Source organism: Eucalyptus grandis, chromosome 1 (assembly GCF_016545825.1).
Source record: "Eucalyptus grandis isolate ANBG69807.140 chromosome 1, ASM1654582v1, whole genome shotgun sequence".
Taxonomy (NCBI): Eukaryota; Viridiplantae; Streptophyta; class Magnoliopsida; order Myrtales; family Myrtaceae; genus Eucalyptus; species Eucalyptus grandis.
In genome coordinates this window covers 39,837,216-39,862,885 of record NC_052612.1, presented here as the reverse complement: position 1 = coordinate 39,862,885, position 25,670 = coordinate 39,837,216, and the positions used below count along the sequence as shown (strand labels likewise).

Genomic DNA, 25,670 nt, shown 5'->3' with positions numbered 1-25,670 from the left:
AATAGTCCGGGGATTCAATTAAACACGTACCAAAAATTTACATTGCATTGAACAAATTAAAAATTTAAAGACGATATTACATGCCGTGCTACGGTTCAAGAAGTATTCTTGTGTCATTCCCAATTAGGTACTCATGAATTGAATGAGTTCTTCGACAAAAGAATAAATAAATTCGCACGAGTTCTGGCGGGGTCATTTTCACATGAGGAAAAAAGGGCATCGAGGCTCAGGCCCAAACCCAACACCCGAGACAGGCAGGAGAGAACACAACCGAAATAAACCGAAAATTTAAAACCGCGGGGGGGAACAAAAAGCAGAGGCGTTTCCTTCCTCGTCCGCGGTCGCGACTTTCGCGCGCGCGACAAAGCAAAAAGAAGCCGCATATCCTCGCTCGACTCGACAAAAGCACCAAGCACAAAAGCCAGGGGGCGCTGTCTCGTCGCTCTCTTTCTCTCTCTCTCCCCGCCACCTTCCCTCCGGTAAAGCAAAGCCTCGGTCTCTGGATAATCGCCATTTGTTTATGGCCTCGGGATAAAGCAAAAGCACTCAGGCGGCGGAGCCCCGAACAGTCCTCCCTGCGCGACACATTCTCTCCATTCTTTGCTTGCTCCAGGAGCAACTCCCTTTTCCCCACTCACCACCCAAAGTATCCCTCTGCGCGTATATAAAGTGCGCGGACAAGATGGCGATGGGTGCAGTCCACATCTCTCTTCGAGACCCGCGCAAGCCGAGGGCGACGACGACGACGACGACGCCCACGCCCGATCGCTGGACGCTGGCTGGCACCGTAGAGACCCGAAGTACCGCCACCACCGGAGGAGCAGGAGCCGGGTGATACTAGAGAAGAGGGGGCCTGTCTGTTGGGGGAACCGCCGCCGCCGCCGCCCCGCCGCTGCGGATGGCGAGCTCGAGTGGGAGCAAGCCGGAGGCGGGCTCCGGCCCGCCGTCCCGCTTGCCGTCGAGGAAGATGACGAGGGCGACCACGATGATGGCCGACTTGCCGAACGAGGACACCTCCGCCGTGGACAGCGAGCTGGTGCCCTCTTCACTGGCCGCCATCGCGCCAATCCTCCGCGTGGCCAACGAGGTCGAGAAGGAGAACCCGAGGGTCGCGTATTTGTGTAAGCTCCTCCTCCTCTCTCTTTCTGGTCCTTTGCTCCCCTGTTTCCCGTTGTTCGGTTCGTTCGATGGCCAAAATTTTCAAAGGCGACTCGGTGGAGTCAATGACAAGAATGCCATGCCATGTAGTTGTTTCTCGACGGTAAAAATTTAATCTTTTCTCACGACCGACTTAACAATGAACACTCTTGCAGGACAAGTCACTGTCTAAGTCGTGGTTGTCGAATTTTGATTATGTCTCTATCGTTGTTCACACCTCGTGCGAGCTTGATTTTCTTCTTCCCTTGTCATTTATCAAGCGACTTCAATCGTCGACCTTTCCGGTAAATAACTTGAAATTTAACCCAAGAGAGTATTAGTTTATGGGCATTGTTAGCTTTGGAAAAAAAAAAAGAAACACGTAATAGCTGTTAACTGAAGAGTTTACTTACCAAATTTTAATGGGTTTGGATGACATGAATTAGATGAAAGGGATTAAATAGATATGCAAAGTGAAGAAGTGGAATAAGGACGTAATTCCATGGTTATATTTCATAATATACTCAATGATTATTAGCTGTATGGTTGTTCCCATTTATATGCTACCTAATGCATTAAAACAATGACGTTTGATAGAGAAAATGGCTGAGTATTCTTAAAATAGAACTCTTCATAATTTAGTCTAACATCTAGTGTCTAGTTTCTTATGTAATATCTGATTTTCTAGCTGAATCTATCTAATAAAAGTTTGATAAGTTTGGAAGAAAGCCATTTCGAAGTCTATGCTCAAGATATGTCTTCTTAAGAGCCCATAAAAAGGAATCCTCATTGCAATTATAGGTCAAGTGACATTATAGCTTGCTTGAACATAATCAACGACAATAGGTCTTCGCGTGTGCGCTACCCTTCCAATTCTCTTTACCACCAAAATAGGGAATTCTATGTTAGAGCCACAGATGATTACTATTCAAACACCAAAGTAGCAATGATGAGTGTCTAAAGAATACAGTCGATGTGAACATTGTAATTGTTGGAGAGATAAATAATGTGAAGGTGTAACATGACTTGGTTTGAGTCACTGTGGAAGCTCTAACGGTTTGTTAATAAGAGAACAGCAATGGTGTTCATCTTTCTTTTATGGAAATTCTGTCTATGCTGTTCACTTCTGTCCGTCATTGGAAGCTGGGTCTTATCGATTGTAAGAGTGGAGCAGATACTAAATGCTTTTCCTGCATGCTCATTAATCTTTCTCAGTGGTCTACCTTATTCTTAGTGTCTTCTTTACAAATATTATGATGTTGCATGGCAAGGTTAAAATTGCATCAGTTGGACTTCAAACATGGTTCTCTTCCTAATCTGTAGCAAAACTTCTCCTTTTCCTTGCTTTATCTCTCCTATTAGGTCGCTTTCATGCATTTGAGAGGGCTCATAAGATGGATCCAACATCAGCTGGACGGGGTGTTCGCCAGTTTAAGACCTATCTCTTACACAGGCTTGAAAAGGTATCTTTCCTAGTTCACGAGGTCCCTTGGCCTGTTATGGTGGCATTGCTGAATGATGAAACATCAATAAAGTTCATTTATACATCATGTCACTAGCAGTGAAGCATTTTGTCTTTTCAAGCTGTGACAGCTAAACTAACAAATGTGACTGTGGTTGTTAGATCTGATGGCTGGAGACTGCATTTCCACATTTACTAAGCTATCAAGATGTGAGAAAATCATGTTGAGCGATATTACCATGGATTTGCAGTTGTAGATTGTTTAAGTGGACTCAGACATAAACAAGGAGTATACCATTAGACTGGATGTATATACATAGGAAAGTATCAGAAAATAAAAAAGAAGCTATACAATCAAGCAGAATATCACTCCACAGCCGACTTGTGAGCAATAGCAATCAGCTTTGGAAAACCTTTCTGTTTTCTCCAACTAGATATTCCATGTTACACAAGATGGCACTGAGTTCCACAGTCCTTGTCAAAACCGACTGATATGCCTTGCAGCTTCTGATTGCATTTATTACAGTAGGGCATGACCCAAGATATCCCTGCTGAAAGATCCAACAATGTGATAAATGTCAGCAACCACTGAATAAGCAGATGTACCAATTGTTTTTGCAGAGAAAACCAATTGACCGTTACAATTTTCCTAAGCTTCAGGTCGTATTTTTTCTTTATTGTTACCTAGAATCACATTTCAGAATTGAAAAAATAAAAAATAAAAATAACAGACCTTTGATGGAGCTTTAGCATTCCTTATGTTTCCATGGAAAGGGATTACAATATTCATAAATTATTGAGAGCTCCATAATAAAATTCCACATCAATACAGTCCTTTGTGAGGTTTTATAAAGCTTTATCATCCTCATATCTTCTGCCTGGGAAAATGGTCTTTCAAAGAACAAAATGGGTCTCTTAATCTCCCACATCAATATAGTCCTTTGTGATTATTGCCCTTTGAATATCTTCATTATTGAGTGTGACAGATTTAGAAATGAAGCTGTTGCATTGCAACCCTTACTGATACACTCCCCAAGACTTATTTTCAAGTACTGTGCAGTATTAGAGTTAACCAAGCCATATCTGAAATTGTGGGGGCTTCCATGGTCCCATTGAGGAACTGTCCACAGTCATGCCCAAGTGTATTATGTCGTAATTCCTATACATTGTGCTGTAATGCATGAACTCTTAATGGGTTTTCAATGAACAACCACGATCTATTCATTAGGGATCTAACAGCTTCCAATTCTTGAGGATTGGTTCTTCGAGGGACCATAGACTATAGAGAGCCCCCCGAAACTGCATATACATAGAGTAGCAATCGGTGCTCGAGGGCTATAATTTCCGTCCGGAAACCTCCCTGATCACTTGTCCAACAATCATAACCCACAGTTGCACCATTTTTAGTCCCTAGGCCACTCTTGTCCTAAGCACTACGGATTCAATGACTTGATTTGACGTCAGAGTTGTTTGACTTATAGTTAGTTGATCCCTGAATCAGGGGATTGAACTACCGAGACCAAAGTTTGTCAGCATTATTTGGTGCGTGATCCTTTGAGATCAATTTTTTTTTACCTGAAATGTCATGTACTTCTATGTCTTCTCATTTGAAGTTTTCTTGGAAATCCTGACAAGTCATATGATGTTGGATATATCTAACCTAAATCTTGCAACTGGAAGGCCAATTTCATGGGATGCTGACTTATAAATAACCTCATACGTTGGTGCCATTTATCATTCAAGTTGACGGTTAGAAAAAGGGAGGATGTAGGGGTATCAGCCTAACGAGGCATTTGAATGTAAAGAGCATCTAGATGTCACTATTTTTGGTAGCTTGAAATGTCTTTTACTTATCTATGGCCCTGCTGTTGCGCCAATGCTGTTAGGCATGTTGGCTGTTGATAATGATATTACATTCTCGTCTTCAGTCACCATTTCTTCTTATAGTTTGTAGGCAAAATTGTTTATATTATTTTCTTCCTATTCCCTCATTTGTATTATGTGCACAATACGTCACAGAATTTAGCCTTGGTGGGGGAAAAACCAGCAGATGGACTGGGTTGTAACTTGTATGCAAAATGTTTAATGTCTGACATTCTAATTCTGTAGGAAGAAGAAGAGACAACTCTTTTGCTTGCCAAAAATGATCCTAGAGAAATCCAGATGTATTACCAGAAGTTCTATGAAAAAAATATCAGAGATGCCCAACACACCAAAAAGCCGTAAGGCTCTACTGTTATTTGATCAACTGCGAACGAATCTCTTCACTTTATTGATTCTTCTTTTTGCTATTAATTCTTGAAGGGAAGAAATGGCAAAGATATATCAGATTGCTACAGTATTATATGATGTTTTGACAACCGTGGTGCATCCCTCAAAGCTTGATGATCAGGTTCCAGTGAAAGAGTTTTAGTTTCCTAGCCTGTATTCATCTTTGTGTTCTTCTCTGTGGCAAGCACTGAATAATGGTATCTGCAATTGGCTTTTGCTCTACAGACGAAAAGGTATGCTGAAGAAGTTGAGAGAAAAAGAGAGCAGTCTGTACACTATAACATTTTACCATTACATGCAATCGGGGTTAAACCTGCAATTATGGAACTTCCTGAGGTAAATTTTCAATTTATGAAAGGTTTGCATTGGATTTTCTCAACAGTGGGCTGTATTACTCATCAAGTTTTATGAAAAGTCTAGATTAAGGCTGCCCTTTGGGGCATACGCAATGTGGACAATCTTCCAATGCTCCAAGCTCATGAAGGGCCAAACGTTGAGGATGATAATTTGGTAGTTCCAAAGGAGAGCAGCCAGTCCAACACTGATATACTTGATTGGCTTTCATCTGTTTTTGGGTTCCAGGTAAAACTTGTCTTGAACGTCCTATTATAATTTGAATCCACTATTGTGCCTTGATATTGCTTCGGGTCCTCCTTTAGCAAGCTGATTCTAGGGCTGTGCATAATCTCCAACCCCATAGTGTGCTGATAGTACTCTCACTTGTTTATATTGTACAAGAGAAAAGGTGGCTTATCCACCATTCACAATGATAAATAAAATTTTTGTTGGTGCTCAAGTAATGCTGGAAATAGTAGAACACAATATCATAATTAAATGATGTCAAACAACCTTTCCATGCGGCAAGTTTGGCCTACAACCAAATTTTGGGAAACCAGACTGGACTGGTCCGTTTGAACTGGTCACTTGATGATGGGTAAGGCTCGAGTACTTTTGGATAGTAAAGGACATGTGGCTGAGCTGGGGTTTGAACCGTGCCCTGCCATTGATTTGAGCCCAGATCTTCTCCAGCTGCACATGCAACTTATTTGTGTGGATAATTTTAGACCAAAAAAACTGAACCCCTTCAGAGAAAGAATGCCCACTGGTGTTGCGGAGACTGAATCCTCGATCTCTAAGAACTAAAAGTGCACGTGCTCTGACCCAAATCAGTTGTGTGATTACTTCACTATATCACATATTTGACTCAGTTTAACTAAACTCAACGGTTCAGATGATCTCACTGTCTATCTTGTAAATTGCCAACCTCTTGGTTTCACACCTGTTTGGTTTTGAAAACATTTCTAAGGACTGGAATCGCCTGAATTATCTGGCCCATTCCTTTGCAGTTGAATCATGATAAGTGGTTTCACAAACTTATATGTGAGAATTACCAATCTAACATTTTGTTACACATTACAGTATGTTTCTGACAAAATTGTCTTGCTGATTGTATCCCTTGAAACATATGAACCTCGACATCCCAGTTTGGTCTAGGTTATTGACGTTGATATTGCAAATGACACCAGCAACGTTGGGCTTTAAATTTGATTTTGGCTAACTACGATGTCAAGGATTTTATGGCTTTTCTAGCATTTGTGTTTTGAATACACGAAGTAATAACATGTCTTATGTGGAAAGGTGCATTTTTACCTATATAGCCTAGTCAACACTATGTAGTGGACTTAGCCTTCCGTGGGTTCTCAAGGTGAATAGAGTTTTATCACTTTTTGACCTTTCTAATTAGTTTCATAGGTCACCTTTGCTTTCTGGAATCTCTAATGAAGGAAATTATACATCATCTGACTAAATATGGATCCTCATCTTGTTGCTGAAGAAAGGAAATGTGGCAAATCAGAGGGAGCATTTAATTCTTTTACTTGCCAACAAGGAGATAAGGGATAGAGATGATGAAAATTTCACTGAGGTATGTACATCATTTTTCTGCATAGGTTTATATAGAAATAGCAGAGTTCACTTAAAAATGAGGTGTGATTGAATCTTGGACATATGCCTCCTGCAGTTGGATGATCACACTGTTGATCAGCTGATGGAAAAAATTCTCAAGAACTATCGATCCTGGTGTAATTATCTTCATCAGAAGCACAATCTTGAGTAAGCTTTTCTGCCCTACTATCACATAAATCTTTCATATGAAAATTGAAAAGGAACAATCATCATCTGATGTGCCATGGGATAACTGATTTGCAAGTCTGCTCAATGTTTTGGCAAACCACCGTTTTTCCAGGTTTCCCCCACATCGTGACAGACAACAGTTGCAACTTATCTACATTGCGCTCTATCTTCTAATATGGGGTGAAGCATCAAATGTTCGATTTATGCCTGAATGTCTCTGCTATATCTTTCACAGGGTGCGTACTATGGTTATCTCAATATCTATGTCCTTTGTAGTCATCCAGAGGCACATATTATGTTTACTTGATGAATAGAAGTCATCTCAAACATATTTAGAGTTTGCTATTAATGGAAGAAATCTGCTTAATCAGCTAGAGTAAAAGCTGATTATGTTCCATCTAACTACTAGACAATTTTCTTTGGGATAATCGGGTCGTTCAATATGGTGCTTATCCATCATCGTGCCCAACTTCGATAATCTCTTCCTTGCTGAAGCAAAATCTGCTTAATCAGCCATTGAAATGAACCTGTCAAGAGCAAAATTGCAACCTTGGAAATTTTTGTTTGTATTTTAATTGCATTCTAATAACATGTCATCGATTTTCTTTTTGTTGATCACATCTTTGAATTGATGTATTGCTTACTGCTGGAGAAGAATGTGGCAGATCTTACATTTTGATCAGCAAAGAAACCAAGTAGCTTTTCCTATGGAGTAAAGACAAGGCATAACTTTTCTTAATGGAGTTGATTCTTCTGTTGAAAAGTGTTGCAATTGAAAGTCAAGACTATCTTTCTTGTATACGATGCATTTACTAGCAACTTTTTTTCCTTGTTGGTTATGTGATATTAACCTCCTCTTTGTCCAATGGAACAAGATGGCGGATGATGTTTCTGTCATCTTGAATGGTAATGTTCATGCAGTTAGTGGAGAAACATATAAATTGGCAGCACCTGATGACGAGTCATTTTTGAGGGATGTAATAACCCCTTTCTACGAGGTCCTTCGCAAGGTATGTTCCTTCTCAGTTGATGCCTCAAATTCTTGTTTGCCATGTTGAGATCTGAAAATTGAGTATCATGGTTAAAGGAAGCTAAGAGAAACAAAGGAGGCAAGGCAAGCCATTCAAGATGGAGAAATTATGACGACCTAAACGAGTACTTCTGGTAATATCTTTTGAGCATGAATAGCTTTATGACTCTGGCAGAAGCAAGTCAGTTAATTCACGTTTCAATTTCCTCAGGTCCGACAAGTGTTTTGATCTAGAATGGCCGTTGAATACGAAAGCTGATTTCTTTGGGCCAGACGATCCTCAAACTGCAAATGCTGTACTCCTTTTTCTCCCTCTGCGTGTGTGTGCTTGCGTGCGTGCATTCATGCTGTGTGCAGTTCTTTGTGTCAATTCTGTGTCCAATTTATGGCCATGGGAGATTGGATGCCACTCAATTTTGTGACTCTTCATTGTCCACTAAAATATATATATATAATGACTTACTAGCTAAACAAGGAAAATGTTACCGGAAACCACTTTCCAATTTGGTTAACCTGTTAGATAACACAATGGTAATTGGCCGAGCAGTCAAGCTTCCAAAGAATTTTTCTTTTCTGGAACCTGGGCTTTGTTTAGCAGTGCCATTGATACCTTTGTCATCGGATTTTTCTCCCCGTCTCCATTTCTTAAAAGGTTAGCTCAGGAAAGTGATTACATCTCTTGGCCAGATTATGGCGATTCAGCAATAAGCATTGCTTAACTCCTTTAAGCGGTGGTTCTGTGTCCTTCCCGTTTCCAAAAGGCCAACACAGCATTGTTAGAATTTAAAATGCTTGTCTGATAGGAATCCCTGTATATTTGATTAAATTGGCATCAAGAAAATCTCTACACAGATTTTAATAGCTCCTTCTCTCCATTGACTGGGTGAAATTGAAAATTATAGTTCAGGAAAGTGATTGCATCACTGGCATTCACCAATAGGCACTGTGTCGACTCCTTTAATCATTGGTTCTGTGTTTTAAACTCCCAATTTCAAAAGGGGAACATAGCATCGTCAGAATATAACAGCTTGTTTGATTTGAATGCCTTTATTTTTTATCAAATAGGTAGTGACGAAGCTATAAATAGATTTTAGTAGCTTCTTCTCTCCAGGGATGTAGTGAATTTCGAATTATAAATTCTGAGCCCATTTTGCACTTCTTTGTACACCATACGTCTGAGACTTTTGCGTTTTCAGCACTGTAGCTATCAGGAGCAATCTTACTAGTGCGAATAGTAAGCTAGCTTCTTTGACAACGTACATGGATATAATGGCTAACCAAGATTATCCAAATCACGATGTTTTTCTAAAAGAAAACATCTAGAAGTTTCGTGGTTTATCAAATTATATGAGGAAATCGAAAAATTAGGGGATGGAGCACAACGAAATACCACAAATTGATCTTTTTCTCTGATTGGCATGTCTACGAACCCATGTTGATCCTGGTCAATAAAAAGAAAGAACCCGTGGTGATGTATATACTAATATTATTGCAGCGTGTCAGCCAGCGTCCTATCCGGAAGAAGCAACCCAAAACTAATTTTGTGGAAGTTCGCACCTTTTTGCACCTCTACAGAAGTTTTGATCGGATGTGGATATTCCTTATATTGGCATTGCAGGTAGCGTTGACGTTGAGCAGCATAATGTTGTAGACTTTCTCTGCAAGAAATTAACCAAGCTCCATTTTTTTGGTTCAGGCCATGGTAATTGTTGCATTTACTGGGTCTGTCACTGCTCTCTTCCACGAGAATGTTTACAGACAAGTTTTGACCATCTTCATAACTCATGCTTTCCTGAACTTTCTGAGGGGTATGGTGATGTTTGTACATTATGTATCTTTCCCCATTATTACCGTAGACTGACTGTGCTAGTTTATACTACATATAAAATAAGGCTAGACATTAGCCAGCGCTTTGTGCAGGATAACCATGATATGATAAAAATCATGTTTGATTGAAATATCAAGGAAATGACCAATATAAAAGTTGACCTAAGTTAAATAGAAATGTGTAGAACTCATTACTATATCTTTATAATATGTCCAAGACGTAGTTAGAGGTAATCTTATTATTGAGGAAAAAGATGGGAGTAGAACAAATTCTTAAATACCAAGACCTAATAATTCTTTTATCCTGTAAAGTAGATACATACCAATAAAGATACGTCTACATCACATGTGGACATCGACAAAACATAAATATCTCGATTCTCTCAGCAACATAGGAGTGTGCATTTGCAAAAAGAAAAAAAAATTAGAAACAAATGGAGTGATAACTAACTAAATAAGATTAAAGAAGATATATATTTAAGTATGTAAATGAGCATAAAAAATTTAATATTAGGGGAAGGCGAAGAGGGGAAGGAAAAGTTCAGACAAACTCTCATCATCTTTTCTCATTGTATATGAGGTTATCAGGCCCATTTATTTATACAGGCCACAACTTTGTAAATTGAAAAAGAAGCAGAAACTTGTTAGTTAAATACAAATAATTAAAAAAAAAAAAATGAGGCACACAAATCTTTCTCTTCTTTCACAATAATGTTGTTTTGGAGTAGAGCATAGGTTCACTATTCAAAAAGTAAAAACACTTAAATCAGAAATCCCTAGTCAAATGTGACTGGCATTTTAATGAGACAAAGTGATTTTAATATCCTATATTTTGTGATAGTAAGTGAAAAAATACCAACATTTCCTTTGCCAGAAAAAAAATATCATATTCAAATTCATATTTCTCAAATTGAGAAAAGGGAAAATGTCATGCTTCATATATTCAAAAGGGGACAATATATTGTCATGATTAATGTCAGCGTGTACTATAGACATGCCTCGGCATCCCCAGTGGGCATCATATGTTACCTCGAATCATGTTCTTTATGATTTAGAATGTAAATTTTCATTGACATAAAGTTTTAGGAGCCGATTTATATCAAATTTATTTTTGCATAATATAAAGTATATAGAAGAGAATCGAGGAGTACCTTTGACCATTTGTAGAGCGATTTCCTGTTTGATGCCTCTCCAATCTCTATCATCTCCGGCAAAACTGCATGAGAAACAGAAGAATTAAAATAATCAAGAGAGAAACAGAATAAGCCCAATATATAAGAGGGATTGATAAGTCTGTAACCAAAAGTTTGTAATAGATAGTGTAAGAAATAGAAAAAGATGGCGAGAATACTCACATAATTGTGTAACATTTGAGGGAATCTCCATTCCATCAAGCCATCAAAGTCATCGAGCAGAATTCAAGAAGGTATTATCAGAGTATTACGAAAAAAGAAGATAATGGTCCACTTCTTTATGAAAGATTTTACTATGTGGGCAAGTCCATTTGAAAATTCATTATATTGCAATCTACATATCATTAGGACTTTCCAAAACCGGTTCAGCCTTAGGAAGGAGAATAATTGCTTAGCCTTGCAGCCTTCTTTATAGAGAATGCAGCAAATCCAATCGTTGTGATAAGGAGAAGGCGTTTCTAGCTATCTCAAGTTTTATATGTCAATCTTAGAGGCAATCCTTAGGAAAGACCTTGTTATAATATATCTCTATAGTTACCATGTAATATGTCATCCTCGACCCGTTTTGACTACTTGCATATGTCTTGGCAAATTTTATAAGAGCCACGTAGCATAAAATCATTACTGACACCGCCTTCTTCCTTTCCTCTTCTGCAGCAAGTCTGGATATAATTCTAAGTCTAAATGCCTGGAAAAGCATGAGATATACGCAGATTCTCCGATACATGCTGAAATTTGTAATGGCAGCCGTTTGGGCTGTGGTTCTGCCAATTAGTTACTCTAGTCTAATGCAGTATCGAACAGGAGTCCTGAAATTTTTCAGCACCTGGGGTCAAGATTGGAGGAACCAGTCGCTCTTTTATTATGCCATTGCAATTTATATGATTCCAAATGTCTTAGCTGCTATACTTTTCTTCGTTCCTTACTTAAGGAGGACCATGGAGCGTTCAAGTATGTTCCCTATTACTGTTCTTATGTGGTGGGCTCAGGCAAGTAGATGGATTAGACTACCACTTCGCTACTAAGGGCCTTACTCAATTGTTTGCATTATCCTGTTTTCTTCCCCTGAAATGAATGTTCACATTATGCAGCCAAAGCTTTATGTGGGGAGAGGCATGCATGAGGACATATTTTCACTGCTGAAGTAAGAAGATATGTTGTGTATTTATGCTTTGATTTGTTTTAATTTGAAAACAATGTTTGCTATGTCAGCACTGTCTTCTTTTTCTTATTTTCAAGGACAAACCTTCTTGGCTAGTTCTTGAGTTTGTGCTTAAGTGCAGTATTCGGACATAGACCTATCACCCTAAGTAAAAAGATATGTGCTGCTTCATATTTTATATGAGTGTCTTGCTGATCGTACATTGTTTTGTTTGTGTCTTAGGTACACCATGTTTTGGATCATGCTGCTTGTCTGCAAGCTGGCTTTCAGCTACTATGTTGAGGTGTTATCATCTTTTATCAAGTTATAGTTGTTTGGATTATGTGGGGTTTGCTTTTCTTACTTAAAGATCATATAAGTTCTATAACTCCTGGCTTTGTTATCTCGGTAAAATTGAACAGTGAAACTTGCTTGGAGAAAGTTGATGCAATTGAGCTAGAATCAATTCTCTTATCACATCATTTAACCTTTCTGATGTTAGAAGTTTAGTGTAGAATACCCAAATGATCACCTTAAATAGGTCACAGATTGGAGAAATACCCACCTGATGGAAGTACTGGCAATCTTGTCTTCACAGATGATGCTGCTTTCCTTGAGAATAAGCTATCACAGATTTAGTATGACATTTTGACTTAAAGGACGACATAAATGGCAGACTAGGTGATGAATAAATCTTGAATAATCACATACAGGGAGATATAAGTACATAAGTATGTTAACTAATCAGCAAGTCTTGCTCAAAGCTATATAAACTTTAATGTGTCATCTAGAAATTCATATTAGTTGCTTGCTGAAAGAGGTCCCAAGTCTTGTTTCAAGGCATGCATCGTTGGTGGAATAAGTGAGTGTTGCCTTGATACCGTGTCAAGATAGTTTTGCGCATGTCCATAGAATAAAGGAAAATTTTATCCAGTTAGTTGATTGTGGGGTCGTTGTTTGTGGAGCGTTTGTGATTGTGGATGTTGTTAGCTTTAGTGGTTCAGGAGATGTAGCTACTCTGCAGCATTCTGCTCTCCAATTTTCTCCTTAAAAGATTTAAACATGCGTATTTTGTGCATAGATTTCACCACTTGTTGGACCAACACAATTAATCTTGGAGATGCATCTGGATAATTATCAATGGCACGAGTTTTTTCCACATTGTAAGTTTTCTTTTAACTCTTGTGATGTTTCTAGTATTTTCTAACTGGGGAAAAAGCCTGTGCTAATATTCATCTGCAGCTGCAAAGACACATAACATTGGAGTTGTTATTGCAATATGGGCCCCTATAGTTCTTGTAAGCAGACTGGGTAGTTTTGTCATGATCCCAATCTAGCGGTATGCCGTATTTAATGACAATATGCCCTGTGCGATATGTTCTCAGGTCTATTTTATGGATACACAAATTTGGTATGCCATATTCTCTAGTCTTTTTGGTGGCATTCATGGTGCTTTTAGCCATCTGGGCGAGGTGAGCGACAATTCTTTCTTCCTGCAAAAATAGAATGCCTGAAGCATTTCCAATTTTCATGACACAGACAGTTTAGCTCTTAGGTTTATGGTTAAGGATACTATATACTTCTCCTTGCTTATAATACCTTCTTGCTTTTCTCAAGATACGAACACTAGGGATGTTGCGGTCCAGATTTGAAACCGTGCCCAAAGCTTTTAGTGAACATCTTTTGCCATCATCATCATCATCATCATCGGATGCCAAGAAAACCAGGAGGAACCAAGAGGTATATCCAATTGTTGGTTGATCTAATGTTCCATGTTTATTCATAGAATCTTTATTCAATAAGTTCCTTTTTTGTTGGCCGCTTCATAGATTTAGGGGTGTCATTTCTTATAAAATCATGTTTATGATGCATTTCTACTTTTCCATGGTAGGGTGAAGCCATACTGAGGAAAAATATTGCAAACTTTTCAAGAATGTGGAACAAATTTATTCAGACTATGAGAGAGGAAGACCTAATTAGCGACAGGTATAATTAGGAATTAATTTCACTTCCTCAATTTTAGCTTCAGTCTTCTGCCTCAAACGGATACTCTGACACTTCCATTGGCTGATTAATCCAGAGAAAGAGATTTGCTCCTCGTACCATCTTCTTCAACTGATGTGTCTGTTGTGCAATGGCCTCCCTTCTTGCTTGCTAGCAAGGTATGCATAGTTTCACAAGTTGATTTCTACTCATCTATTTGCTCTAATTCAGGCTTCTTGTCATTATTCTTTCATACAAAAGATTCCCATAGCATTAGACATGGCAAAAGATTTTAAGGGCAAGGAGGACGGTGACTTGTTTAAGAGGATAAAGAACGATGCTTATATGCATACAGCAGTGATTGAATGTTATGAGACTCTCCGGGACATCATATCTAACCTCCTGGAAAATGAAGCTGACAGAAAGTAAGTGAGAAAACTTACATATACTAACTCCATATTTAATATGTCGTATCATACTGGTGGCAATTTTTCTTCTGTTAAGGCTATTGAGAAACCATGCTTTTCTCAATTTTTACAGAATCGTAAGGGAAATCTGTTATGGAGTAGAAATGAGCATACAACAGCGCAGATTTTTGCAGGAATTTAAAACAAGTGAATTGCCTTTGCTCAGTACTAAGTTGGAGAAATTCTTGACCATCTTGGTAAGTGTTTTTGTCACCTATATCTAACTTCAGTTTTAATCTCAATAAATACATGAATATAAAATTATTCTTGGAGGACTGACCGTTGAATCATTTTCTTTTCTTCCCTCCAATTAGCTCAGTTTCAAGAATATCTCACTTCTTAACATCTTTTGTTATTTTGGCAGCTAAGTGAGCATGAAGACCCAACAGTGTACAAATCCCAGATAATCAATGTCCTCCAAGACATCATGGAGATAATCACCGAGGATGTCATGGAGAATGGGCATGGGTAAGTTCTGACAAACATGCTTGTTTATGTTGATGCAAAACGTTTGTGTCCTTGACTGTGCTGCTTGTAGGATCCTGGAAAAAGGAAATAGTTATACCCCCACCCATACGAAAAATGATAGAAAGGAGCAGATGTTTGAGAAGATCAACATTGGTTTGGTACAACACAAAATCTACAGAGAAAAGGTGTGCTTGACTCTTTTTTGTCTGAGAAACCACAAGTAATGACGTAGTAAGTAAAATCTAATTCTTTGACTTCTAGGTCGTTCGGCTCTATTTGCTTCTGACAGTCAAAGAATCTGCCATCAACGTGCCTTCAAACTTGGAAGCTCGTCGACGCATCACTTTCTTTGCTAATTCTTTATTCATGAAAATGCCAGGTGCTCCGACAGTGCGCAAAATGCTGCCCTTCAGGTCTGTTTTTACATGAATAGATACTATGCTTCATCGAAAGAGGCAACCTTGTTTGTTCAATTCAGTTGCTGGAAATCGCATTAAGTTTACAATTTAGTCTCATTGATAATAAATGATGATAGAATGATTTGCTTTTGCAATAGACGGAGTTTTTATGCAGTATATTAACACTGCTGCTATTATAGATTAAAAAATCCAATCACTATTCATGCAGTTTTTGTGCTTCTAATTGGCATAGTTAAAAAAGAATCATGACATTTTTAATTTCATATCTTTTAAAAATGTGTAGTTGTTTTGACGTGAAATCATGGTTGTGCTTACAGATATTTAGAGATAAATTGATGACTTGAAAAGACTAGATATGACCATATACAAATTTTTAATAGATGGTGATGCTAACATTTCAATCATGTATGACTACTGATTGAGAAATCAAATAAAAATTAAATGGATTTATTTACTTTTTATTAGCCATTTTATCAAAACACATCCAGTTTGATTAATTACTCATGGTAATAAAGAGATATCCTAGGTTCGACTTGGTGGCATTATGATATTTTCTCTAATTTATGTAAAGATTATAGGGATTGAAGCTCCTCAACCTCGAAGCTCCATTTTACCATTTTTCTGTATATATGCATGGGCGCGCGATATATATGTGCGTGTCCCAGATGGTTGTTTAATAGATACCTATTTATCATTTTCTTTTGGGCTCTCCTCTGCTTTTACGTCTTGGTCAGTGTCTTGACTCCATATTACAAAGAAGATGTCCTCTATTCCACCGACGATCTTAATAGGGAAAACGAGGATGGAATTACAATTCTGTTCTACCTGCAGAAGATCTATCCAGGCAAGTTTGCCCTTTGGTATGTTATAATTCACTTGTTCACTTTATACAATTTGACTGATGCCTTGTGCCATGCAATCTAGATGAGTGGACCAATTTTAATGAACGGATAAAAGATCCAAAATCTGGAAAAGAAGACATGGAACAGGAGACACGTTCTTGGGTCTCTTACAGAGGCCAGACTCTGGCTAGGACAGGTTGAGAATTTATATATCTGGAAGCATATACTATGCTTGTAAGTCATAATTATTCTTGCTTTGCGACTGTTCTTACCATGTGCATTTGCTGCTAGTGAGAGGGATGATGTACTACAGGGAAGCTCTAGAACTTCAATGCCATCTTGAATTAGCTGGAGATAACGGTTAGTCATCTAACAGGAAAGAAAGAAATGCAGATTTACAGCTTTTGATTTGTCCTTGTTTGAAAGTTGCTATAAGAAGTGGCATCCAGATACTAATCAAGACTCAATGTCTCTGTTGCAGCTCTAAATGATGATAATGACAAGGAAATCACAGAATTTTGCACACGCTCTGGCTGATTTGAAATTCACCTATGTTGTCTCTTGCCAAGTTTATGGGAATCAAAAGAAGTCCAGTGATGTTAGAGACAGAAGCTGTTACAGTAACGTGTTGAGCCTTATGTTGAAGTAAGTTTTAAGGATGTCACTTCAATAGTAATCAACAGAAAGTTTCAAAGTGGCTGATGGATATCAATGATACTAAAATATTCTAGGTATCCTTCTCTACGGGTTGCTTACATAGACGAAAGAGAGGAGACGGTGCATGGGAGATCTCAGAAGTGTTGTTACTCTGTTCTTGTGAAGGGAGGTGATTCACTTGATGAGGTAAGTTAGAATTTAGTATTCCTCATGGTTGAATATTAGGCATCAAGTGGGGTAGAAATCAATCTGCTTATTGGGTATAATCTAGATGACTCCTCTAATCTTCGCTTCTTGCTTTGGCTATCGTTTGATTCTACATCTTTGGTTTTCTAGTCAGAACGCTGTATAATTTTCTTAGTCTGTGCAGGTGGCTGTAGGGTATTAATTTACACAATAATTTGAGGCACATCTAAAGCTAACACGCAAATATATGGCGAATACTATCGGCACGTTCCTGCACTTTCTGTCGCATTCTATGTCTTTGTTTATATATGTGCTCTTTCCCAACTTAACAGCTTGAGCTTTTGGGCGGAGATTTCTAACTTGTTCTGCCCTAGGTCTTATATCGCGTGTGGGGCTCCTTCTTTGTTAATTATATGTTGGTAAAAATTCACCAAAAATACCAAATTTTATTCAGTGTGATAAATTCACCTAAACTTTTTTTTTGTGACACACAAAATTTTAAACTTTGCCAACTGTGATACATTTACTTCAAACTTACTTTTTTTTGTGATACCAAAAATCCAAAACTTGTATCCGTATGACATATTTACCCAAGGACATTTTCTTCTTTTACTTTTTAATTTTTTTTTTCTTTTTTTTTCATTTTCTCTTCCCTCCGCCCTCCGCTAGGGCCGGTGGAGGGAAGCTGGACTCGGGTCAGCACCGCCCTCTTCAGTGTCGGGCAAGGGCATTCCTTGCCAAATCCGGCCCAGGCGGGGGCTGCCCTTGCCCTACGTGGGTGAGGGTTGCCTTCGCTGGATTTGGCAGGGCTCTCCTCGCTTGGGTCGGGCAAGCACCCTTGCCCGATGACGATGATGGCAGCCCTCCCTTGAGTCTAGCTTCTCTCTGCCATGGGTCGCGGGGGAAGAGAGAATAAGGGGAAAATAAAAAAACAAGAAAAAGGAAAGAAAAATAAAAAAATTTAAAAATTAAAAGACGAAAATGTCCTTGGCCATAGAGTTTGGGGTAAATGTATCATAGTTGGGAAAGTTTGGGGTTTTTTTATGTCACAAAAAAAGTTTGGGGTGAATTTGTCATTTTGGGCAAAAGTTTAGGGTTTTTAGTGGCTTTTTCAATTATATGTGTTGTTAAACAATGTCATAAAAAAAAAAAACAATATCTTTAAGTAGGATTATCTAACACTTTTAAATTAGAGTGTTTGAAAAATTTTCCAGACGTTTCAATCAACATCCATTTCATCAGAAGTTTGCATTTTCCTATTTTCTTCTTCCTGAGTTTATTGGTACTTCCAAAGTTGATTTATTGTTCTTCAACTGAAAATCCTGCTCATTCTAACAATTGGAAAATTTCATTCGTAACAGTCTTATACCCCCAAATTATCTGATATCAAGCTCTTATAGCTCTTATATTCTTCTCTCAATGGTTAATTCTTTCTAATTTCAAAATGTGATGGTTTTACCTTACTGTTTTCTTCACATAATGCTTTCACGGGACTGAAGGACTAATTCCTGTCTACCTTTTGCACCGCCTCTAATTTTGGAGATATTGGAAAGCTTCTCTACTGTCTTCCATCTACTTTCTGTCCGTTTATCACTGAACCTGGGGAACTACTAGCGCTAAATTGAAGCGGTCGTGTTTGCAAATTTTGGAAATGCTAAGCCCAGTAATTGACTTATGGTAATTTTTCTCCGACGGTGGTGTATGTAGATTTGACTGAATGTGAATGATAAACCCTTTTCTTAGCCTGAACATGTTTGACAATTGAAATATGCAACTAGTCACCTTGTAAATTAACTAGTTTCGGGATGCATGATGATGTGTCAAGCAACTTTAGAGTGTCTGAATTGCATTAGTTTACTTTTTATCTCAGAAGGATGAATTAATCTGATCAGTTACTTCTATCGTGAAGAAAATTTAGTGAAATATAAGCTCTTTGTCAAGCCTATGTGGAATTCCGTCTGTTAATTATTTGAGAGGAGTTGCTATTGGGAGCTATTGGTCTACCTTATAGAAGCAACTACCTTGGATGTATTAATGGGGATTATATCAGTATTCAATACGTCAATCAGTCTGATAACGCTATTAACCTTTAAGAAGTACATGAATTATAACATTTACTCATCTCTTCTAATGTGAGGATACAAATTTCAATATGGTGGCCACATTTCTGAGTAACAAGAATGCCATGCAATCTTGATCAGTGGGATTTCTGCGGACCTTTTTCTGCAAATGGATAATCAATTCAATTTGTAGGAAATATACCGTATCAAGCTTCCAGGCCCTCCGACAGAAATTGGTGAAGGAAAACCAGAAAATCAAAATCATGCTATCATCTTTACTCGTGGGGAGGCACTGCAGACTATAGACATGAATCAGGTAGCTTTATTATGTCTTTTCATGGAATATGCAGGAGGATGAAGTATCTCAGGTTTTTTTTGCTTTCCTTATTTCTAGGATAACTACTTTGAAGAAGCTTTCAAGATTAGAAATGTATTGGAGGAATTTCCAAAGCTGCGTCGTGGGCAGAGAAAACCTACTATTTTGGGCCTGCGGGAGCACATTTTTACCGGAAGGTGAACCTTCGAATACTTATATGTGCAGAAATCTTCTGTTATTGGCTGCTTTATCCAGTTCAAAGGATCTGGTTTGAAAGAAATCAGAGCAGATTTGTCCAATGCGAATGGTTAGATCATTATTTTTTCACTTTTTTTACAGTGTTTCATCGCTAGCTTGGTTCATGTCCAATCAGGAGACCAGCTTTGTCACTATCGGCCAGCGAATCTTGGCAAATCCCCTAAGGTAAGCCAAGAATTTGTGGCTTCATGCATTTCTGTCAACTCAATCTTTGTAGTCACCGGAGTCTGCACTCCGGACACATTGATTTTTCTTTTCTTAAGATCTATCTTTGGGCGAAAGGCAGATTTTCTCATGAAACCTGAATTTTTGCGTGGGACTATGTCATTTGCTCCTTCTTGCGCCTGAACATGAACATTCACATACTCTTTTCGATGGCCTTACATATTTACTTCATTTGCTGATGAGAGAGACATCTCAGTGGACTTGTGCGAATTCTTCTTTGTTTCTTAGAGAAGCTCAAAACTTCCACTGACTTCCACAATTGCAGCTAGGGCATTGCATTAGTCTAGCAGAAAGAACTTTTGGATCACATGCCTGGTCATTGAAAACGATGGGAATCATTTATGATTATAAATCTTTAGTTTTTTGGTTTGTTTTGAGCCACTGTCTGCGAGTATAATATTATTAGCAAATATGGATATTCAAAAACCACAGTATGGTAGGTTTGGTGATTTGCATGATTGTATTGTAAATTCAACATCTTTAAACAAAATTACAGTACGATATCGGTGTCTCTAGCAACTAGTAAAATGAAAATTTTCTTCTGGTGGTTCGAATAATATTTGACCCCTTCCAATTTGATAAGTACATTATTTTTCTCGAAAAGCAAATGAACTATCTTCATTTTAGGCTCTTACGAGAAAATTTCTAGAATTGCTTGCAGATTATCTTTTGCCACTGCCATGCACAGGAAAGAAGTCTCATATATATATTGATAAAGTTGATGAATCTTATTATTTAGCCCTATCGAATATGAGTCATTACTTACAACAATCAATTAAGGACTGTAATGCAGCTAAATACATATTCAGAAATAAGTAGTGGCAGACATTTCAATATGGAAGGAATCGTTTATTATCTATGCATGTGAAGCAAAGAGTTTTCTTGATTTAAAGCGAGATTCACATTGTAGAATGAGTGCATATGGACATGTGGACTTTTTCTTGTATCTTATAGCAAGCCACATAACTCTAATGTCAGGGTTGCTTTTGTGGGATATAACTGTGAACATTGTATTGTATGACCATTAATCTAACAAACACTTCACCATTATTTTAGTAAAATGTCACTTAAAATCTTTGCGTTTCTTTATTTCTAGTAGATTCAATAAATTCTCTGTCTACGCTTTTGTAGCATTTAGGTGGGATTGATTCTGTCGTACAACATTCTTTGTACCCTTAAGAACTTTAGTGTAGGAGCTATTGGAACCTGTATTTATAGGGCACGATAAGATATATCAGGAGGCTAATCAATGCAAAAATTGGCTACGAAAGTATCCTGGAAAGCGTGCAGTTAATGGACTAATGTTCCCGACTCCTTGTTAGTAACTCAAACAAAAGAAAGAAGGAAGGAAGAGCATAGGTTCCTTGTTAATATCTTAAACAAAAGAAAGAAGGAAGGAAATAAAAAGGTATGTATAGAGTCTGAGTTTTATACTAAGTACCGATCTGATGTTTGTGGTAACCACTAACTCTCACATTTCAAGCAATAATTTATCTCTGCATTTGCAGCGAGACTCTGATTCAATAACTGAGAGTTCAGATCAGCTTGTTCCAATAATGATCTAAAGGCAATTGTGTTTCTCATTCTCTTGTTGCAGGGTCCGTTTCCATTATGGCCATCCTGATATATTTGACAGGTTATTCCACATAACACGGGGGGGCATAAGCAAGGCTTCAAAAACAATCAACTTGAGCGAGGATATTTTTTCTGGTAACCCTAGCATATTTATATGATATTTCACAGGGACAGAATCTGACCATTTCTCACTGCAGGGTTCAATTCAACTCTCCGTGGGGGATTTATTACACATCATGAGTATATTCAAGTGGGAAAAGGGCGAGATGTAGGGATGAACCAGATATCACTTTTTGAGGCAAAGGTTGCAAATGGAAATGGTGAGCAGACGCTTAGTCGTGATGTTTATCGGCTCGGGCGGCGATTTGACTTCTACAGAATGCTGTCATTCTATTTTACGACTGTCGGTTTCTACTTCAGTAGTATGGTAAATCAACCACTCCTCTCTACTCGTCTTGCAGCAACTCTCCTAGTTCTTTCCAATTTGGTATTAAAAGAATGATGGAACTTTTGGTTCATAATTTGTAATTGTAGTTTCCTGTCACATGGTAAAATGCTTGGTAATCAAAGCAGTTAATTCTTGTGAATCTTGGGGGTAATTTTAGGTCCAGTCTGTCTTTCCGAGAGTCAGTACAATTAATGGGTGGTCCCTTAACAAAGGGGTCACAGTTCCTCCTTGGATGTCTAATTCTGGCAGGTGATCCATGAATATGTCATTTCTACTTCGTTAATGAAATGGTACAGAAATATCAGTTTGGCTAAAACAGTTCCAAGATTTGGAATAGTACTTCATTTTCTGGGCTGTAATTTATTCCATGGATGGAGATAGGAAGGGGGGTATTATGTTGGTTGGTAGGCAACAAGACTTTTATCTCGTTCTTTTTCTTCTGAATTTTGCATTGATTATTCATGGTAGCTTTCCTTTTTACCATTTTGGACTTGTTTCATTCAGGTTACCGTGCTTACGGTGTATGTTTTCTTGTATGGACGGTTGTACATGGTTATGAGTGGGTTGGAAAGTGAGATCCTTAAGAATCCTAGCATACGTCACACAAAGGCTCTTGAAGAGGCCTTGGCTAGCCAGTCTGTCTTTCAATTAGGATTATTAATGGTGCTGCCCATGGTCATGGAAACTGGCCTGGAAAAAGGGTTTCGGACTGCCCTCGGTGATTTTGTCATTATGCAACTGCAGCTAGCTTCTGTGTTTTTCACATTTCAACTTGGAACAAAGGCTCATTTTTATGGAAGAACACTCTTACATGGAGGATCCAAATATCGAGCAACGGGTCGTGGGTTTGTTGTTTTTCATGCAAAATTCAGTGATAATTACAGGCTTTATTCACGAAGTCACTTTGTGAAAGGGCTGGAGCTGCTTATACTGTTGATTGTCTATGGAGTTTATGGGGAGTCATACCGCAGTTCAAGTCTCTACTTGTTCATCACTGTCTCCATGTGGTTCTTGGTTGGTTCATGGTTGTTTGCACCGTTCATATTCAATCCATCTGGTTTTGACTGGCAAAAGACTGTAGATGATTGGGCAGACTGGAAGAGGTGGATGGGTAATCGTGGTGGAATTGGGATACAACCTGATAAAAGTTGGGAATCATGGTGGGAGGAAGAACAGGAACATCTGAAGCATACAAACCCAAGGGGAACAATCCTTGAGATAATACTTGCATTTCGCTTCTTTATTTACCAGTATGGGATTGTGTACCATCTTCAAATAGTTCGCCACAGCAAGACTATACTGGTAATCTATAAATTTCACTGCGATTTTCTCTTTCCTCCTGTTGCTGATTTGTTCTCACAGGATCATTCTCTAAGGCACTTCTTTACTTTTGTAGATTTATGGAATTTCTTGGGTGGTGTTGCTAACCACTCTGCTAGTTTTAAAGGTACGCAGTATGATATACGGAGGTTTTGTTCCTAGATCTGCACGTTAACCACATGCATTATCATGAATAAAGTCCAGTTGATCATTTTTACTTTCTGCTGCTTTTCTGTTACCTTATTTAAATCAAACTGCAACAAACGTGTTCTCCTTTGCAAATTATTATTGCCTTAATGTTTTCAGATGGTATCCATGGGAAGACGAAGATTCAGTACGGACTTCCAGCTCATGTTTAGGATCCTGAAAGCACTTCTTTTCCTTGGATTCGTGTCGGTTATGACAGTCTTATTCGTCGTGTGTGGACTCTTTGTATCCGATATATTTGCTGCCATCCTTGCGTTTTTACCTTCCGGCTGGGCTCTCATTCTGGTAAGTCTGGACTAGTGCAATCTTAAAAGAAGCTTCATGTATCCAGTGGGTTGTTCTCGACTTGCCCAAGTCACAACTACCTAATTTTGCACAAAGCACTCCTCACGTTCATGTTGTGATTAGTCCTGCGTAAATTTTCAAGCTGCGTGACCTCTCCATGCGCTTTCTATAGGACCGCAAAACTAACGAGATCGATCTTCTCCTGCTCTTGACAGATTGGGCAAGCATGCAGGCCGTTGCTTAAATGGTTAGGACTCTGGGATTCGTTGAAGGAGCTGGCGAGGGCGTACGAATACACAATGGGGTTGTTGCTGTTCTTGCCGATCGCGGTTCTGTCGTGGTTCCCCTTCGTTTCGGAGTTCCAAATCCGGCTCCTCTTCAACCAAGCATTCAGCAGAGGCCTTCAGATTTCGATGATTCTGGCCGGAAGGAAAGAGAAGACAGCATAAGCCCCCCTCATTAGGATGGGATCTCAATAGCTCACGTCCCTCGCTACCGTCTTCAGATGTGATTTTTCCCCTCCTTTGTGCTGCATGAACTTGCACTAGAGGGTCGTTCATTGTCTATACTGTCAACTTGACACCTCCTCTTTCCCTGTCAAATGCTGTATAAGATTTTTTTGTTCTGCTGAATTTGATTTTTAACTTTGTAATATCAAGAAGGCATGTATTATACATTTTGCTTTTAATATTTTGTTCAAATTTGTCTTATGTATTGCCGTTGGATGCATCAAACCTTCCACTGCGAATCTTTACGTAATTTAAGAACCCATAATCTTGTTTTCTCGAATCACTGTTAATAAATTCCAGGACACTCAGATTTTCCACACTAGCAATTTTATCAAGTTATTCGAATTGTCACATATATTAATTCATAGATTGTAATATATCCTCGAAGTAATTCAGATTTATTTATAAATAAGTTAAAAACTCAAGAACGATATTCATACTTAATGAATCTTTAAACAGCTCAAAAAGTCATCTTACATTGTTATTTAAATTTATTTATGTGTAATTTATTTGATATCATGAGTTTAAAAAATGGATGAAATTTCAAGACTTCTGTTATTGAGCTAAAAATGTCATTGCAATTTTGTAAAAGTTAAGGTGTCCACCGTGCACGTATATTATTAATTTCGAGCCACATCATTATCTGCATATTTACTTGTTAGAGGAGGAAGTTATTAACTGAAAATTACTAATTAAACAGAGAAATTACTAAATACTAATATCCAAAAATTGAAATTTCTCCGGCCCGCTTTTGCTCTCTCTGTATTTTCCCCCCAACTCCGTCATCCCTCCCCGAAGCCGATCACCTGAGACGCCACGCCACCACCGACCTCCGGCCACCCTTGGAACATCCTCGCGCCGCCGTTTGATCTCCGGCGAGATTGAATATACTGCGCAAGAGGCGGCATCGCGAGGGTGAGTGAAGCTTCGACTGATTTTTCCCCCTTTTTTCCACGGACGCTCGTCATCTCCTACGCGCCTTAGCAGACTCTGTTAGTTTTCGTTTCCTCCTTTTTCTCCTGCTCTTCAGCTTGTTTCGGATGGTTTCGTGGGGTTTAAGGTTTGATCCGAGCATAGAACCTTAATCGAGGTTAGTAGATCGAGAACTTGTGGGTTCCACACCATTCTGGTAGTGAAATCAATTCGACCGTTTTGTTTAAAAATTAGTCGATCAGAGTGAGGGGCAGAGATTTTGTGGCGTCAGCGTTCGTTGTCTTGGTTTGGAGTTGAGAGAAGAAGAAATGGGGGAAC

At 38.5% G+C, this 25,670-nt stretch overlaps 1 protein-coding gene across 1 annotated transcript; it reads left to right on the top strand.

Moving 5' to 3' along the window:
- Window positions 1-682: 682 nt before the first annotated feature.
- On the top strand, window positions 683-24,598 carry LOC104442041 (callose synthase 7-like). The gene is given in 42 exon segments (XM_039313953.1): window positions 683-1,121; window positions 2,500-2,600; window positions 4,709-4,821; window positions 4,904-4,991; window positions 5,096-5,206; window positions 5,291-5,452; window positions 6,705-6,794; window positions 6,891-6,982; window positions 7,116-7,239; window positions 7,879-8,013; window positions 8,091-8,167; window positions 8,245-8,329; window positions 9,529-9,651; window positions 9,730-9,841; window positions 11,711-12,042; window positions 12,145-12,197; window positions 12,438-12,498; window positions 13,276-13,357; window positions 13,437-13,492; window positions 13,580-13,666; window positions 13,812-13,934; window positions 14,086-14,180; window positions 14,275-14,356; window positions 14,439-14,602; window positions 14,718-14,841; window positions 15,009-15,112; window positions 15,183-15,297; window positions 15,374-15,525; window positions 16,266-16,375; window positions 16,456-16,569; window positions 16,665-16,773; window positions 16,878-17,018; window positions 17,105-17,216; window positions 19,470-19,592; window positions 19,671-19,789; window positions 19,932-20,015; window positions 21,673-21,785; window positions 21,848-22,077; window positions 22,603-23,400; window positions 23,495-23,545; window positions 23,725-23,910; window positions 24,126-24,598. Coding segments are annotated over 42 exon segments (5,790 nt in total). The 5' UTR covers window positions 683-898; the 3' UTR covers window positions 24,360-24,598.
- The last annotated feature ends 1,072 nt before the right edge of the window (window positions 24,599-25,670 follow it).